Raw genomic sequence first — 17,178 nt, forward strand, 5'->3', positions numbered from 1 at the left:
AAGTACTGACCCTAAATTTTTTTTTTTTAATCCTGTAACATGTAGAAAAATGTGCTCTTCATGTAACTTGTGAGCTCATTACCTTTGTACCTAGTTCAGCTATCAAAACTTTGGGGGCCCAGTCCCTGGACCCATTACATACCTCTGTAATCTGTAAATACCTTTGTAACTTGTCATGATTGTGACCAGACCTACCTGGAGTTCATTACCTTTGTAAATTGTGAGTTCATTACCTCTGTAACTTGCTCAGCTATCAAAACTTTGGAGTCCAGTCCCTGAACCAATTATGTACCTCTGTAATCTTTTGACTACCGCCCACAGGATGGGTATGGGGTGCATAATAAACATATTAAACTAACTAACCTATAACATGTAGAAAAATGTGCTCTTCATTTTAAAAGAAAAAACAATTTTTTTATTTTTCAAAATATTCGGAGCGCCACGCAAGTGAACATAGATCTATACATTTGGACAGTTTAAGGGTTAATTTTATTAAGTGTATTCTAACCTAACCACTCTGTAATCAGGCAAACTCAGTAATCCAGCACACTACAGGTCCCAGTGATGCTGGATTTGTGATGGAGGACCTTTTTTTTTTTTTTTTTTTATTATCACACTGGCCGATTCCCACCAAGGCAGGGTGGCCCGAAAAAGAAAAACTTTCACCATCATTCACTCCATCACTGTACTTGTTTTAATCTATTATAATTTATTATTTTTGTTTTGTTTTTTCTTCTTAACCACCACTACCTGCAGAATTTTTTATAATTCCTTTTATGAGAGAGCCACAAAATTTGATTAACACAAGCCTATCCGATGTTATCCTGACGCCAAATGACTTCGAACAGGCGATAAATGACATGCCCATGCACTCTGCCCCAGGGCCAGACTCATGGAACTCTGTGTTCATCAAGAACTGCAAGAAGCCCCTATCACGAGCCTTTTCCATCCTATGGAGAGGGAGCATGGACACGGGGGTCGTCCCACAGTTACTAAAAACAACAGACATAGCCCCACTCCACAAAGGGGGCAGTAAAGCAACAGCAAAGAACTACAGACCAATAGCACTAACATCCCATATCATAAAAATCTTTGAAAGGGTCCTAAGAAGCAAGATCACCACGCATCTAGAAACCCATCAGTTACACAACCCAGGGCAACATGGGTTTAGAACAGGTCGCTCCTGTCTGTCTCAACTATTGGACCACTACGACAAGGTCCTAAATGCACTAGAAGACAAAAAGAATGCAGATGTAATATATACAGACTTTGCAAAAGCCTTCGACAAGTGTGACCATGGCGTAATAGCGCACAAAATGCGTGCTAAAGGAATAACAGGAAAAGTCGGTCGATGGATCTATAATTTCCTCACTAACAGAACACAGAGAGTAGTCGTCAGCAGAGTAAAGTCCGAGGCAGCTACGGTGAAAAGCTCTGTTCCACAAGGCACAGTACTCGCTCCCATCTTGTTCCTCATCCTTATATCCGACATAGACAAGGATGTCAGCCACAGCACCGTGTCTTCCTTTGCAGATGACACCCGAATCTGCATGACAGTGTCTTCCATTGCAGACACTGCAAAGCTCCAGGCAGACATCAACCAAATCTTTCAGTGGGCTGCAGAAAACAATATGAAGTTCAACGATGAGAAATTTCAATTACTCAGATATGGTAAACATGAGGAAATTAAATCTTCATCAGAGTACAAAACAAATTCTGGCCACAAAATAGAGCGAAACACCAACGTCAAAGACCTGGGAGTGATCATGTCGGAGGATCTCACCTTCAAGGACCATAACATTGTATCAATCGCATCTGCTAGAAAAATGACAGGATGGATAATGAGAACCTTCAAAACTAGGGAGGCCAAGCCCATGATGACACTCTTCAGGTCACTTGTTCTATCTAGGCTGGAATATTGCTGCACACTAACAGCACCTTTCAAGGCAGGTGAAATTGCCGACCTAGAAAATGTACAGAGAACTTTCACGGCGCGCATAACGGAGATAAAACACCTCAATTATTGGGAGCGCTTGAGGTTCCTAAACCTGTATTCCCTGGAACGCAGGAGGGAGAGATACATGATTATATACACCTGGAAAATCCTAGAGGGACTAGTACCGAACTTGCACACGAAAATCACCCACTACGAAAGCAAAAGACTTGGCAGACGATGCACCATCCCCCCAATGAAAAGCAGGGGTGTCACTAGCACGTTAAGAGACCATACAATAAGTGTCAGGGGCCCGAGATTGTTCAACTGCCTCCCAGCACACATAAGGGGGATTACCAACAGACCCCTGGCAGTCTTCAAGCTGGCACTGGACAAGCACCTAAAGTCAGTTCCGGATCAGCCGGGCTGTGGCTCGTATGTTGGTTTGCGTGCAGCCAGCAGCAACAGCCTGGTTGATCAGGCTCTGATCCACCAGGAGGCCTGGTCTCAGACCGGGCCGCGGGGGCGTTGACCCCCGGAACTCTCTCCAGGTAAACTCCAGGTAATCCACTATTATAATCCATTATTTTTTTCATTTTTAACTACCATTACCTCCAGAATTTTTATTTTAGTACCACTTTCATTACCAAGCAAGTTTATTTATTGTGTTCAGTAAACTAACTCTATTCTCAATTAACAACTTTAGTCAAACTATTATACTATAACCAGTTCAATATTGTATTATCAAAATTGTACCATAATAAGAGTTAACTATACAGTGGACCCCCGGTTAACGATATTTTTTCACTCCATAAGCATGTTCAGGTGCCAGTACTGACCGAATTTATTCCCATAAGGAATATTGTGAAGTAGATTAGTCCATTTCAGACCCCCAAACATACACGTACAAACACACTTACATAAATACACTTACATAATTGGTCGCATTCAGAGGTAATCGTTATGCGGGGGTCCACTGTATCTCTGTTTTATAATTACTTGCTACAATCCATTAGCGAGTAAGATAAATTAGTTTAGTATATTACTATTAAGTTCAGAATATTATAAAGTATATAATTATTATTAGTATATTATTATTAAGTCTAAATATAAAATTACACTCAGCCTTAGGATTACAAGCATTGATCCTGATATCAACCTCTTATTAACCCTTTCAGGGTCGAGAAGCCCTAACCTAGACTCATTCTCAGGGTCAAAAATTTTTTGGAAAAAAAAAAAAAAAAAAAATCTTATGAAATGGTAGAGAATCTTTTCCCAATCATAATGACATCAAAAGTATGAAATTTGATGGAAAACTTACGGAATTATGCTCTCGTGAAGTTAGTGGTCTCAACGATGTTTATGCATTGGCGATTTCACCCACTTTCAGCCCTATTTTCGGCCAGTTCCAGTGTACTAGTCGACAAAAATCATATTTATTTCGCCAGAATTCCATTTTTTCTATCGAATGAGTACAAGAAACCACCCATTTACCAATTTCAACTATCCAATAAAGTGGTCAGAAATTGGCAATTTTGCCAATTTCACACAAATTTCAGAAGATGCCAATTTCCAAACAGGGTCCAGAATAAACAAGACAGACATTCCTGGTACTAAAATAACATTTTCTCTGTTCATTAGTCACATCCCCAGGTCCCTCTTACATCTCTTTTGCTTTCCACTTTGAATTTTTATTCTCACAAAAAATAGAAGATTTACTGTTTTGCAGACTACTGTATTAGTGTAGAAATGGTGTAGAAATGGTATAAATAATATCAGCACACTTGGAAAAGAATATTAGACTCACCAGCTGATGTGTATTGGACGCTTGGCATGATTTGTTTACTTTTGAACTTTGGTAAAAATCAAACATTTCTGCTACACTGAGCTCAATTTCAAGGTACTTTTCATTAGGAAAAATCTCTCAATTTCCATAATATGTCTTCTATTCTATAAAATGAGACCAGGAAAACTAAAATATCAGCAGGAAAATAGGAGGCTGAAACTTCGCATAGATGAGTTTGGGAGTGTGAGAAGGATTTAGCTGGTAAGGAGGAAATGGTCACCAGCAGTGATAGTGGCAGCTGCTTTAAGTGGCAAGTGGTTCACAGTTCAGGAAGAAGGAAGATGAGGAGAGTTAATAGAGAAGATGTGAAGGTAGGAAATCGATTCTCTCTTCTCCAAGATGAGTGTACTTTAGTGGTTAGTGAGGTTGAAGGTACCACTGATTCCCCTGCTAATCAAGGTAAGAATATTTTAATAGTAGGAGATTCTCAGGTAAGATATATGGACCAAGCATTTTCTAACAGACACTGAAAGGTCAAGCAGTGTGTGCCTTCCTGGAGCTGGTGTTGGTGACAGTCAGCAGGTTGGATAATATTATGGCAGGTAATAGGAACAAGCCCATTATCTGTCTTAGTGCTGGGGTAATGACATTGGGAAGAGCAGGATAGAGAAGCTGCTGGATAAGTACAGGTAAGCCATTGAAGTAGTTAGGTCTAAGGGAGGGATCCCAGTCATATGTAGCATCTTACCTGGAAAGGGAGTGGGCAATGAATGGATGTCTAGGGCAATTGGTATAAATTGCTGGCTAGACAGGTAGTGCAAGGAACTTGCAATCCCATTCATTGATAACTGGGACCCATTCTTTGGCAAAAGTGATATGTATGCAAGGGATGGGGTTCATCTTTCTGGGAAAGGAGTGGTTGCATTAGCCAATTCGATTGAAAGGGTAATTGATGACATGTCTAGGAATTTAAACTGATAGATTATAGAGGTATGGGTGTTTGTGGGAAACAATCAGGCTGCAGCATTAGGGTTAAAAACAGCAGTTATTACCGGGATACCTCAGGGATATGTTTAAAAGACAATATTCAAAATAAAGTTGCTAGTAATGGCAAATCAATTGATTCACAATAAAAGAGGGATAGTAGAGGGCAACGAGTGACTAGCTCCCTTAAGGTTTACTATACAAATAGTAGGAGTCTAAGAAATAAGATAGATGAGCTAAGATTACTTGCAAGTGTAGGTAATATAGATATTATTGGTATAACAGAGACCTGGTTCAACCTGAAAGATAGAGAAATGCCTTCTGAATGCAACATACAGGGTTATAAACTATTCCATACTGATAGGGTCAACAGGAAGGGTGGTGGTGTGGCGATGTATGTCAGAGAAAATTTAAATTGTTGTCTTAGACATGATATAAGATCAGAAACATCGAACACAGAATCTGTTTGGCTACAGTTTCTCGAGGGACGTGACAAATTAATTTTGGGTGTGATTTATAGGCCTCCAAACCTTGATAGGGAGGGCAGTAAGCTGTTATGGGATGAAATTCATAAGGCATCTAGATATGAAAATGTTGTGATAATGGGAGATTTTAACTTTAGACAAATAGATTGGAACAATATGACAGGAAATCTTGAGTCTAGTGACTTTCTTGATAAGGTTCAGGATTGCTTTTTAGAACAGGTTGTGACAGAACCAACTAGAGGAAACAATCTGCTTGACTTGGTTCTTGCCAACAAAGATTCACTAATTAATAATCTTGAGGTTAATGATGAGCTTGGGGAAAGTGATCACAAATCACTTAGTTTCAATATATCATGGAATTACCCAGATAACTGCAGTTAAATCTCTGTCCCAGACTTTCGCTTGGCCGACTTCATGGGACTGAAAAATTACCTGGGTGGGCTAAATTGGGATGTACTGACTATGGGTCAGGTAGGTGATCTTGGATGCCAATATGACGTTTTTCAGAGCATAGTTCTAGCTGCCCAGACAACTTTTGTTCTGAGTAGGGAAATTAGATCTAACAAAAATGATCCCAAATGGATGAACAATAGATTAAAACATCTCATTGGTCAAAAGAGAGGCATATACAGTGGACCCCCGCATAGCGAACTTAATCCGTGCAAGAGGGCTGGTCGTTATGCGAAATGTTCGCTATGCGAATTAATTTTCCCCATAAGAAATAATGGAAATAAAATTAATCCGTGCAAGACACCCAAAAGTATGAAAAAAAATTTTTTTTACCACAAAAAAATGTTAATTTTAGTACACACAAACTGAAAAAGGCATGCACAATTACATGACACTTACTTTTATTGAAGATCTGGTGATGATTGATGGGATGGGAGGAGGGGAGAGAGAGTGTTAGTGTTTAGAAGGGGAATCCCCTTCCATTAGGACTTGAGGTAGCAAGTCCTTTTCCGGGGTTACTTCCCTTCTTCTTTTAATGCCACTAGGACCAGCTTCAGAGTCACTGGACCTCTGTCGCACAACAAATCTGTCCATAGAGCTCTGTACCTCCCGTTCCTTTACGATTTGTCTAAAATGGGCCATAACATTGTCATTGAAATAGTCACCAGCACGGCTTGCAACAGCTGTGTCAGGGTGATTTTCATCCATAAAGGTTTGCAGTTCAACCCACTGTGCACACATTTCCTTAATTTTTGAAGTAGGCACAATGGATTCCACAACTGGCATAGGCTTCTCAGGGTTAGCCCCAAACCCTTCAAAATCTTTCTTAATTTCCATACTAATTCTCACCCTTTTTACCACAGGGTTGGCACTAGAAGCTTTCTTGGGGCCCATGGTCACTTATTTTCCAGAAACAGCACCGAAAACACTGTAATAATACGAAATATTCCGAGTGTATGCTTGAATGTTACCGCGGAGGCTGGCTGGTAAACAATGGACGCGTCTCGGACGAAGGTCGCTGAGCGGGTTTTTGTCCACTATGCGGGGCAAAATTTTGGCGAACAAAGCGTTCGCTATGCGGATTGTTCGCTATGCAAGGCGTTCGCTATGCGGGGGTCCACTGTATAGGCATATCAAATGAGGGGATGGGCAGTTAAGAAATCAATATATTCAATTAAAGAGAGAAATAAAGAAAGGAATAAGAAAAGCAAAATGGGATTATGAGGCTAAGGTCACAAGGGATTCAAAGACTAACCCAAAAGGGTTCTTTCAGGTATACAGAAGTATGATTAGGGACAAGATTGGCCCACTTAAGAGTAACTCTGGTCAGATCACTGACAGTGATAAAGAGATGTGTGAAATTCTAAATACCTACTTCCTCTCAGTTTTCACCCAGGAAAATACAGTGGACCCCCGCATAACGATCACCTCCGAATGCGACCAATTATGTAAGTGTATTTATGTAAGTGCGCTTGTACGTGTATGTTTGGGGGTCTGAAATGGACTAATCTACTTCACAATATTCCTTATGGGAATAAATTCGGTCAGTACTGGCACCTGAACATACTTCTGGAGTGAAAAAATATCGTTAACCGGGGGTCCACTGTACTAGCGACATTCATGAAATAATAGATTATGTAGAACAGGATGATAATAAACTATGTACGATTGCGGTAACTAGTGACATGGTCCTCAGACAAATAGAGAAACTTAACTAGTGACATGGTCCTCAGACAAATAGAGAAACTAACACCTAACAAATCCCCAGGCCCTGATGAACTGTTTGCAAGGGTGTTAAAGGAATGTAAAGAGGAACTTAGCATACCTTTGGCTAATCTTTTTAACATATCACTACAAACTGGCATAGTGCCGGATAAGTGGAAAATGGCAAATGTAATGCCTATTTACAAGGCAGGTGACAGGTCCTTGGCTTCGAACTATAGACCAATAAGCCTTACCTCCATAGTGGGAAAATTTATGGAATCAATTATTGCCGAAGCAATTTGTAGCCATCTTGACAGGCACAGATTGATTAATGAATCTCAACACGGTTTTACAAAGGGGCGTTCCTGAATTATGAATTTACTAACTTTTTTCACTAAGGTGTTTGAGGAGGAAGATCATGGTAATGAATACGATATTGTGTATATGGACTTCAGTAAGGTTTTCGATACAGTTCCACACCAGAGGCTATTGAGGAAACTTAAGGCACACGGAATAGGAGGAGAATTTTTTTCCTGGGTAGAGGCATGGCTGACAAATAGACAGCAGAGAGTTTGCATAAATGGGGAGAAATCAGAATGGGGGCACGTCACAAGCGGTGTTCCTCAGGGGTCAGTGTTGGGCCTGTTGTTGTTCACAACTTGCATAAACGACATAGATGAGGGAATAAATAGCGACATAAGCAAATTTGCTGATGACACCAAAATAGGCCATCCAATTTATTCTAATGAGGAAACTAGAGCACTCCAGGATGATTTGAATAGACTGATGCAATGGTCGGAGAAGTGGCAGATGCAGTTTGATATTGACAAATGCAAAGTTCTAAATGTTGGACAGTTAAATAACCATGCCACATATAAACTAAATAATGTAGATCTTAATACTACTGATTGTGAAAAGGATTTAGGAGTTCTGGTTAGCAGTAATCTAAAACCAAGACAACAGTGCATTAGTGTTCGCAATAAAGCTAACAGAATTCTTGGCTTCATATCTAGAAGTATAAATAACAGAAGTCCTCAGGTTGTTCTTCAACTCTATATATCCTTGGTTAGGCCTCATTTAGACTATGCTGCTCAGTTCTGGTCACCGTATTACAGAATGGATATAAATGCTCTGGAAAACGTACAGAGGAGGATGGCAAAGATGATCCCATGTATTAGAAATCTTCCCTATGAAGATAGACTGAGGGTCCTGAATCTGCACTCTCTTGAAAGGCGTAGAATTAGGGGGATATGATCGAGGTGTATAAATGGAAAACAGGAATAAATAAAGGGGATGTAAATAGCGTGCTGAAAATTTCCAGCCAAGACAGGACTCGCAGCAATGGTTTCAAGTTGGAAAAATTCAGATTCAGGAAGGATATAGGAAAGCACTGGTTTGGTAATAGAGTTGTGGATGAGTGGAACAAACTCCCAAGTACAGTTATTCAGGCTAAAACGTTGTATAGTTTTAAAAATAGGTTAGATAAATACATGAGTGGGTGTGGGTGGGCGTGAGCTGGACCTGACTAGCTTGTGCTGCTGGGTCTGGTGCAGTGCTTCCTTGAGTGGAGGTGACCAGACTGGGTGGGTCATTGGGCTAATCCGGGGGGGACATGGACCTGCTCCGCATGGGTCAATAGGCCTGTTACAGTGTTCCTTCTTTCTTATGTTCTTATGTTCTTATATATTTGACAGACGTATAACCTATAGTATAATTAGTTCAACCTTATCAAACTATGTTTTGTACATCTAGTCTTATATAATCAGTAATCTGTTAAGTTTAGACTGCCCGTAATGCCAAGGCATGACAGTGCCTCTCTTTGCACTAATCATTGTAAACCCTCACTGTAAACTACCTATGTAAATATACTTCCTACAATATGTCAACTACATTGCAAACTTGCAAGGAAATAAAAAATCTGAATCTGAATCTGAAACTGAATAAGGTTGAGAAAATGGGGATGGTCGACTCCCTCAATTGGTCTCTTATTTTTGTAAAACCCTATCATTATTATTATTATCACTTACAAACCTGCGGTAAACCCGTACGGGCCACCCAGCGACGACAAAAATGATAAAAAAACACTGGTGGCCCAGTGGCTAAAGCTCCCGCTTCACACACGGAGGGCCCGGGTTCGATTCCCGGCGGGTGGAAACATTTCGACACGTTTCCTTACACCTGTTGTCCTGTTCACTTAGCAGCAAATAGGTACCTGGGTGTTAGTCGACTGGTGTGGGTCGCATCCTGGGGGACAAGATTAAGGACCCCAATGGAAATAAGTTAGACAGTCCTCGATGACGTACTGACTTTCTTGGGTTATCCTGGGTGGCTAACCCTCCGGGGTTAAAAATCCGAACGAAATCTTATCTTATCTTACATACATATATATGAGAACAAGTGTGGGGATAAACACATGCAAAAATCAGTCTCTTCTAACACTAATACACCTCAAATACGTCTCCAAAATACCTGTGGCTTCTGCAGACTCATTCTTGGGCGCCTTCTCCATCTCTTTCCCTCGAAAATAACGCCAAAAACCACAATAAACAAGGAAAATAACCGCCAGGACGGTCTTCTTTCTTTGTTGGGTTTATCAGGGCCACTGACAACATAAGCCTTATCGAGCCCGGTTTCTCTATGGCTTCATAACATCTTCCTCTAAAACAAAGATTTTTAAGAATTTAACAAGAAAATGACGTCCCCCACCCATCTATTTGCAGGGTGAACACATTAACTACGTTAAAACTAACTTACAGACACCTTGGTGTAGATGTACCCTTCAACAAATCCACTGTACCACAAGTATTAATTGCTCAAATGTTATGCTTTAAGGCAAATCTTACTCTCAGATTAATTTTATATCATAGTGGCTATCTATCCTTTAAAGGTTGTTTACCACTACTTAATTTAGTCCCTTTATATATTTCTCCTGAAATAATTCTCTATATACCAATACATTGTACAGCCCTTTATTCAGTAATTGCTATACTCCTAATTTTAATAACAATTAAGGGGCTTCCCTTGTGTATGTGTGTGCGCGCGCGCGCTCGTGTGGATGTATGACCCACTTAATATTTGTATTTATAACTCATTACAATTGTGACCTGGTGTGGACGTATCAGTGGTTCATTACTTTGTAATTTGTTCATTACTGTAGCCATGTATAGGAGTGAAGCTGATTCATTACCTTCGTAACTTGCCATGATTGTGACCAGATCTACCTGGAGTTCATTACCTTTGTAACTAGTTCATCATAACTTTGGGGTCCAGTCCCTGGACCCATTATGTACCTCTGCAATCTTTTGACTACCGCCCACAGGATAGGTATGGGATGCATAATAAAGATATTAAACTAACTATTAAACTAATTTTCAGGTGTTATAATATTTTTCCCTCTTGTCCATATGGTCACATTTGTTAAAATATTCCAGGTGCTATTGACTATCCCAGGTGCTACTGTTTTTTAATTTCATTCTATTATTATTATATTCACTAGCTCCTTTATTTTAGCTGTAAATATCTACCATAGTTTATATACTCACATTTGTTAAATTAATTAAGGTGCTATTTAGATGCTTAAGTGTATAACTGAATTATCCTTTCTATAATAATCCCTAGCTCTTTCATATTTTTACAAGTTTTAGAATGATTACATAGTCTTATTCCTAAGTCTAGTTGTAGATTCACTATAAATCTTATAATATTTTAAACCATACTACGGGCGGGGTTAGAACCCACGATCAGAGTCTCAAAACTCCAGACCAACGCGTTAGCCACTGGGCCAGCTAGCCACATTAAGATTCATCCAGCTAGGTATATTTCTACACTATAGGAAGGTTAACCTGGATATGGTTAATTTCTACACCATTGGAAGTGTGGAAAATTAATTTACTTGGATGAATCACATACTTTGCAACCGCGCTGAGAACATTAGTCAGTCAGGCGTCATTACCACAGGTCTTAGTGATCATTTCATCATTTACTGCACCAGGAAAATCACTAGGGATAGGATAGGCCTACACAGGACTATAAAAATGAGGTCAACTAGAAACTACAGTAAAGAAACACTGGTAAATAGGCTACACAATTGTGACTGGACAGAGATAACAAGTTGCACGGACGTAAACGATGCCTGGGAAAAATTCAAAACAATGTTCACTACCATTCTTAATAATATTGCACCAGTTAAAGAGGTTAGGATTAAACGAAGAACTGAACCCTGGATGACTACTGAGATATTAGATAATATGAAATTCAGAGACCAGCTGCTAAAAAGATTTAAAGCAAACAGACAGGATATTGCAGCACTAAATGAATTCCAAAGGGTGAGGAATAGAGTACAGAGGCTTATAAAAGGAGCAAAGGCAAAGCACTATTGCTCAAAAATTGAAGAATATAAGCATAACCCCAGAAAGCTCTGGCAACAACTAAAACAGTTGGGGTATAGCCATAAGCCAGTAGATAGGTCTAACATAGTACTCACTATCGATAATGAGGTATGCCACGAAACATCTAAGGTGGCAAATTGCTTTAATTCCTACTACACATCTGTTGCATCAACACTAGTAAGTAAACTACCAGCTGCATCAAATACCTTTAACACAGACTCTGATAAGTTTCAAACATACTATACCAATAAAGGGGTAACCCCAAACAGTTGTCAACTAGTAAGTGTATCTCATGACTTCATTCAAAAAGAGCTAAGCAGGTTAAACCCAACTAAGAGCACAGGCCCTGATAACATCCCGTCTAAGTTCCTAAAAGATGGTGCTTCTGAACTGTCAATCCCTATTGCTCACATAATAAATCTATCAATCACCACTAATACCGTACCGGAGGGGTTCAAGGAGGCCAGAGTTACTCCTATCTTCAAGAAAAATAATAGGTCTGATGTAAGCAACTATAGACCTGTTAGTATACTCAGTATAATATCTAAAATTCTGGAGAGGGCGGTGTATTCTCAAGTAGTTAAGTACCTTAATGACAACAGCATTCTCCATAGCTATCAATCGGGCTTTAGAAGATCCTACTCAACCGATACCTCCCTTATTAATCTGATGGATTACCTGAGAACTGAAATGTCTAAAGGGAACCTCATAGGTATGGTAACCTTAGACCTGCAAAAGGCCTTCGATACTGTCAACCACAATATATTATGTAATAAACTTCATGCTATCGGTATAGGTTCTGTAGACTGGTTTAAGTCCTACCTTAGCAACAGGAGACAAATAGTCAAAATCAACAAAACAGAATCAGAACCTGTTGTTAGGTAAGACACATATGCAACAGTTAGGTATCTTTATTGTGAAACGTTTCGCCTACACAGTAGGCTTCTTCAGTCAAGTACAGGAAAGGTTGATAGAAGCAGAAGATACTTGAAGACGATGTAATCAGTCCATCACCCTTAAAGTTTTGAGGTGGTCAGTCCCTCAGTCTGGAGAAGAGCATTGTTCCATAGTATGAAACAATATGGAGAAGAAGTGACAGGATGGAGCTTTTATAGCGCCAAGAGGTGAGACGTAGGAGAGGTAAGAACTCAGATGTTGAGAGGTCCCTCTCAAATCCAGCCCCTCTCACTAGTGGAAGTTGCCGAAGTTGATTGCAGGTCTGTACCAAGATACCCTTGTGTTGCAGTGTCTGACAGATTGAACATTAAAATGGTATAAAATACCGACAGGTTGTTAGGTAAGACACATATGCAACAGTTAGGTATCTTTATTGTGAAACGTTTCGCCTACACAGTAGGCTTCTTCAGTCAAGTGCAGGAAAGGTTGATAGAAGCAGAAGATACTTGAAGACGATGTAATCAGTCCATCACCCTTAAAGTTTTGAGGTGGTCAGTCCCTCAGTCTGGAGAAGAGCATTGTTCCATAGTATGAAACAATATGGAGAAGAAGTGACAGGATGGAGCTTTTATAGTGCCAAGAGGTGAGACGTAGGAGAGGTAAGAACTCAGATGTTGAGAGGTCCCTCTCAAATCCAGCCCCTCTCACTAGTGGAAGTTGCCGAAGTTGATTGCAGGTCTGTCACTTCTTCTCCATTTTGTTTCATACTATGGAACAATGCTCTTCTCCAGACTGAGGGACTGACCACCTCAAAACTTTAAGGGTGATGGACTGATTACATCGTCTTCAAGTATCTTCTGCTTCTATCAACCTTTCCTGTACTTGACTGAAGAAGCCTACTGTGTAGGCGAAACGTTTCACAATAAAGATACCTAACTGTTGCATATGTGTCTTACCTAACAACCTGTCGGTATTTTATACCATTTTAATGTTCAATCTGTCAGACACTGCAACACAAGGGTATCTTGGTACAGACCTGCAATCAACTTCGGCAACTTCCACTAGTGAGAGGGGCTGGATTTGAGAGGGACCTCTCAACATCTGAGTTCTTACCTCTCCTACGTCTCACCTCTTGGCGCTATAAAAGCTCCATCCTGTCACTTCCTCTCCATATTGTTTCATACTATGGAACAATGCTCTTCTCCAGACTGAGGGACTGACCACCTCAAAACTTTAAGGGTGATGGACTGATTACATCGTCTTCAAGTATCTTCTGCTTCTATCAACCTTTCCTGTACTTGACTGAAGAAGCCTACTGTGTAGGCGAAACGTTTCACAATAAAGATACCTAACTGTTGCATATGTGTCTTACCTAACAACCTGTCGGTATTTTATACCATTTTAATGTTCATTCAGAATCAGAACCCCTGCCGATAACATGTGGAGTTCCCCAAGGTAGTATTCTGGGTCCCTTACTATTCTTATGTTATGTCAATGATATGCCTATCAGTGTCAAGTGCAAACTCCTACTGTATGCAGATGACAGTGCTCTGTTAGTGACAGGTAAAGACCCACAAGATATTGCTAATGTTTTAACACTGGAACTGGAGTCCTGCAGCAAATGGTTAGTAGACAACAAACTATCATTACACCTAGGGAAAACTGAAGCCATTCTCTTTGGAACGAAACATAAACTGAGAAGGGTAAATAATTTTAATGTTCAGTGTAATGGGGAGTCCATCACTTTGGTTTCATCAGTTAAATATCTGGGAATCCCCTTTGACCCATGCATGTCAGGAGAATTGATAGGGAACAGTGTAGTAAAGAAAGCGAATGCCAGGCTGAAGTTCCTGTATAGACAAGCACAGTGTCTACCTACTGAGGCTCGCAGGACCCTATGTCTAGCCCTTATACAATGCCATATGGATTACGCTTGCTCTTCTTGGTACTCTGCCTTGACAAAAAAACTGAAAGATAGACTGCAAATCACCCAGAACAAAATCGTAAGATTCATCCTGGGGCTGGGACCAAGAGAACATGTAGGCCAGGATGAATTACAGCAGTTGGATATGCTGAATGTTGAAGACAGAGTAAAACAACTGAAGCTAAATCATGTTTATAAAATTGCTCACGAACAGTGTCCAGAATATCTTGCTGTCAATTTTGTCAAGGTTGGGAACCAAAGCAATCATAGTACTAGGGGGAGAGAGCACAACTTTGTAGTACCCACAGTCAGTGGCCAGGCTTCAAACACCTTTTATTGTACAGCAATAAAGGAATGGAACAGACTACCCACAAATGTCAAGGCCAGTCATAGCTTGAACCAGTTCAAGAAGACTGCCAAAAAGTGTCTGATGAATGAAGCAACAGAAAGGGAGGGGAATGATTTTCTATTTTTTAGCTAAAAATACGTGTAAATTTTACCTTATCCCTAGTAATGACCCTCGTATTGTAGATAGTCTTAATTAATGACCCTCGTGTAGTAGATAGTCTTTTTAGTATGATAATAAGAGGTTATCTTCATTATAGAATAATAAGAAAATATTATAACCTTTATATTATAATAATAAGGTAAAAGGACCCCAATGGAAATAAGTCACTCTGTCTGACTTTTTTGGGTTATCCTAGGTTCTCTACACATATGCTGCTATGTATGATAATTCTATGTAACTGTATTGTGTATACCTGAATAAATTTACTTACTTACTTACTTACTTAGATACAAAGATAATTATTCTTTATCAAAGTTACAGAAACAAGTAGGAATTTTAGGACACCTAGATTGCAAAAAAATGTCCCCCTTCGATACCTACTACAATCTATATCTCCACAAGTCACTCTGGACCTATATTAATTTCAAATTAAATATACATCACCAGGAATTCTGGTAAAACATTAATATAAATGTGGACTGTATATTAAATTTAAAAAATGAATACATATAGATTGAAGGGGAATTTATCTTAATACCACTCGCCAATTAGTCTGGAGTGTCATACACAAAACCCCCTGCCTAACATATGAAGAAAATACTGGCCAGAATTTCAACATAAATAGACATCACTCAGCTGTGGTAATATCCTGTTTCCATCTAATTATGGAGTCCTGTTCAGTCGCCTAATTCTCACGTTCTGCAGGACTGCAATTCCAACAATTTTGGCTCCTATTTGAGAGGTTTCAAGCCCAATATAACCTCTAGAGCGACGAAAATTCTTTCTATTTTCACTAACGTTTGTCTTGGTCAATTCAAAACAATGGCAATTCCCCCCCAGCGATGCTCACCAATTTTGCTGGTTCTTTATTTATTTACAAATTAATTTTTATTACCTACAACATATTCCATCAATTTACATAAAAAAAACACTGTATTTTCGGAAAATATACAGAATTTTCCACAGCCACTCAAGAGGGAGAGGTTTTTTAGTGCCAGGAAGGAAAAAAAACTGGCAGGAAATGGCAGAAATCGTACACCAAATCCAGTCATTCCTGGAGTGGAACCACAGTCGATGGCCTCCACTCCAAACCAACAGATACAGATACTAATGCCGGAAAAAAAATCCCCCCCAGTACCAACAATACCACCAGTCCGATAACATTCTTCTTTGCAAATATACAGGGTCTAAAGCCAGCAACAAACAACAAAATACCTTTCATCTGTGGACTGCTTGCAGAGGCAAAGGCAATGTTCGCAGCTTTCACTGAGACCCACATAAAGGATCACTTGGACAACGAAATATGGATCCCAGGTTACAACCTATACAGATGTGACAGAGTGAACAGGCAAAAGGGGGGGGTTGGCCTGTGCATTCCAGAGTCACTTGTTTGCACAGAACTGCTAAATGCCTCAAATGATGTAGTGGAAGTTTTAGCAGTAAAGGTCGAGAACCAAAACCTAGTCATTGTGATAGTCTACAAGCCTCCGGATGCAACATCCCAGCAATTCCAGGAACAGCTGTTAAAAATTGACCACTGTCTGGAAAACCTTCCAGCTCCTGCACCCAACATCTTGCTCCTGGGGGATTTCAACTTAAGGCACCTAAAATGGAGGAATATAGCAAATAATATTGTTGCAGTAATAACACCAGGAGGCAGCTCTGATGAAAACTCACACTCACGCGAGCTTTTAAATCTCTGCACAAAATTCAATTTAAACCAGCAAATAATAGAGCCTACTAGACTGGAGAATACACTAGACCTCATCTTCACTAACAATGATGATCTGATAAGAAATATCACCATATCAAAAACAATATACTCAGATCACAACATAATTGAGGTTCAGTCATGTATGCGCGGAGCCCTAGACCGACATAATGAGATTAGTCACGAGGAAGCATTCACCAAATTCAACTTCAATAACAAAAACATAAAGTGGGACCAAGTAAACCAAGTCCTAACCGATATAAGCTGGGAAGATATACTAAGCAACACAGACCCCAACTTATGCCTAGAACAGATTAACTCGGTGGCACTCGATGTATGCACAAGGCTTATTCCTCTAAGAAAAAGGAGGAGTAGATGTAAAACAGAAAGAGACAGGCGCTCCCTTTA

At 39.8% G+C, this 17,178-nt stretch overlaps 1 protein-coding gene across 2 annotated transcripts in view; it reads right to left on the reverse strand.

The window, feature by feature from the left end:
* LOC128696943 (piggyBac transposable element-derived protein 3) overlaps positions 1–10,121 on the reverse strand; it is a 92,063-nt gene extending 81,942 nt beyond the window's left edge. The window contains exon 1 of one of the 2 annotated variants that reach the window (XM_070095202.1): positions 9,812–10,104. In XM_070095202.1, coding sequence (XP_069951303.1) covers positions 9,812–9,851 — 40 coding nt within the window. In that variant the 5' untranslated portion in view covers positions 9,852–10,104. Of the gene's footprint in view, positions 1–9,811 lie in introns of both variants that reach the window. The other variant, XM_053788368.2, reaches the window with a different exon arrangement.
* Between the last annotated feature and the right edge of the window lie 7,057 nt (positions 10,122–17,178).

This window comes from Cherax quadricarinatus, chromosome 49 (assembly GCF_038502225.1).
Source record: "Cherax quadricarinatus isolate ZL_2023a chromosome 49, ASM3850222v1, whole genome shotgun sequence".
NCBI classification, from domain to species: Eukaryota; Metazoa; Arthropoda; class Malacostraca; order Decapoda; family Parastacidae; genus Cherax; species Cherax quadricarinatus.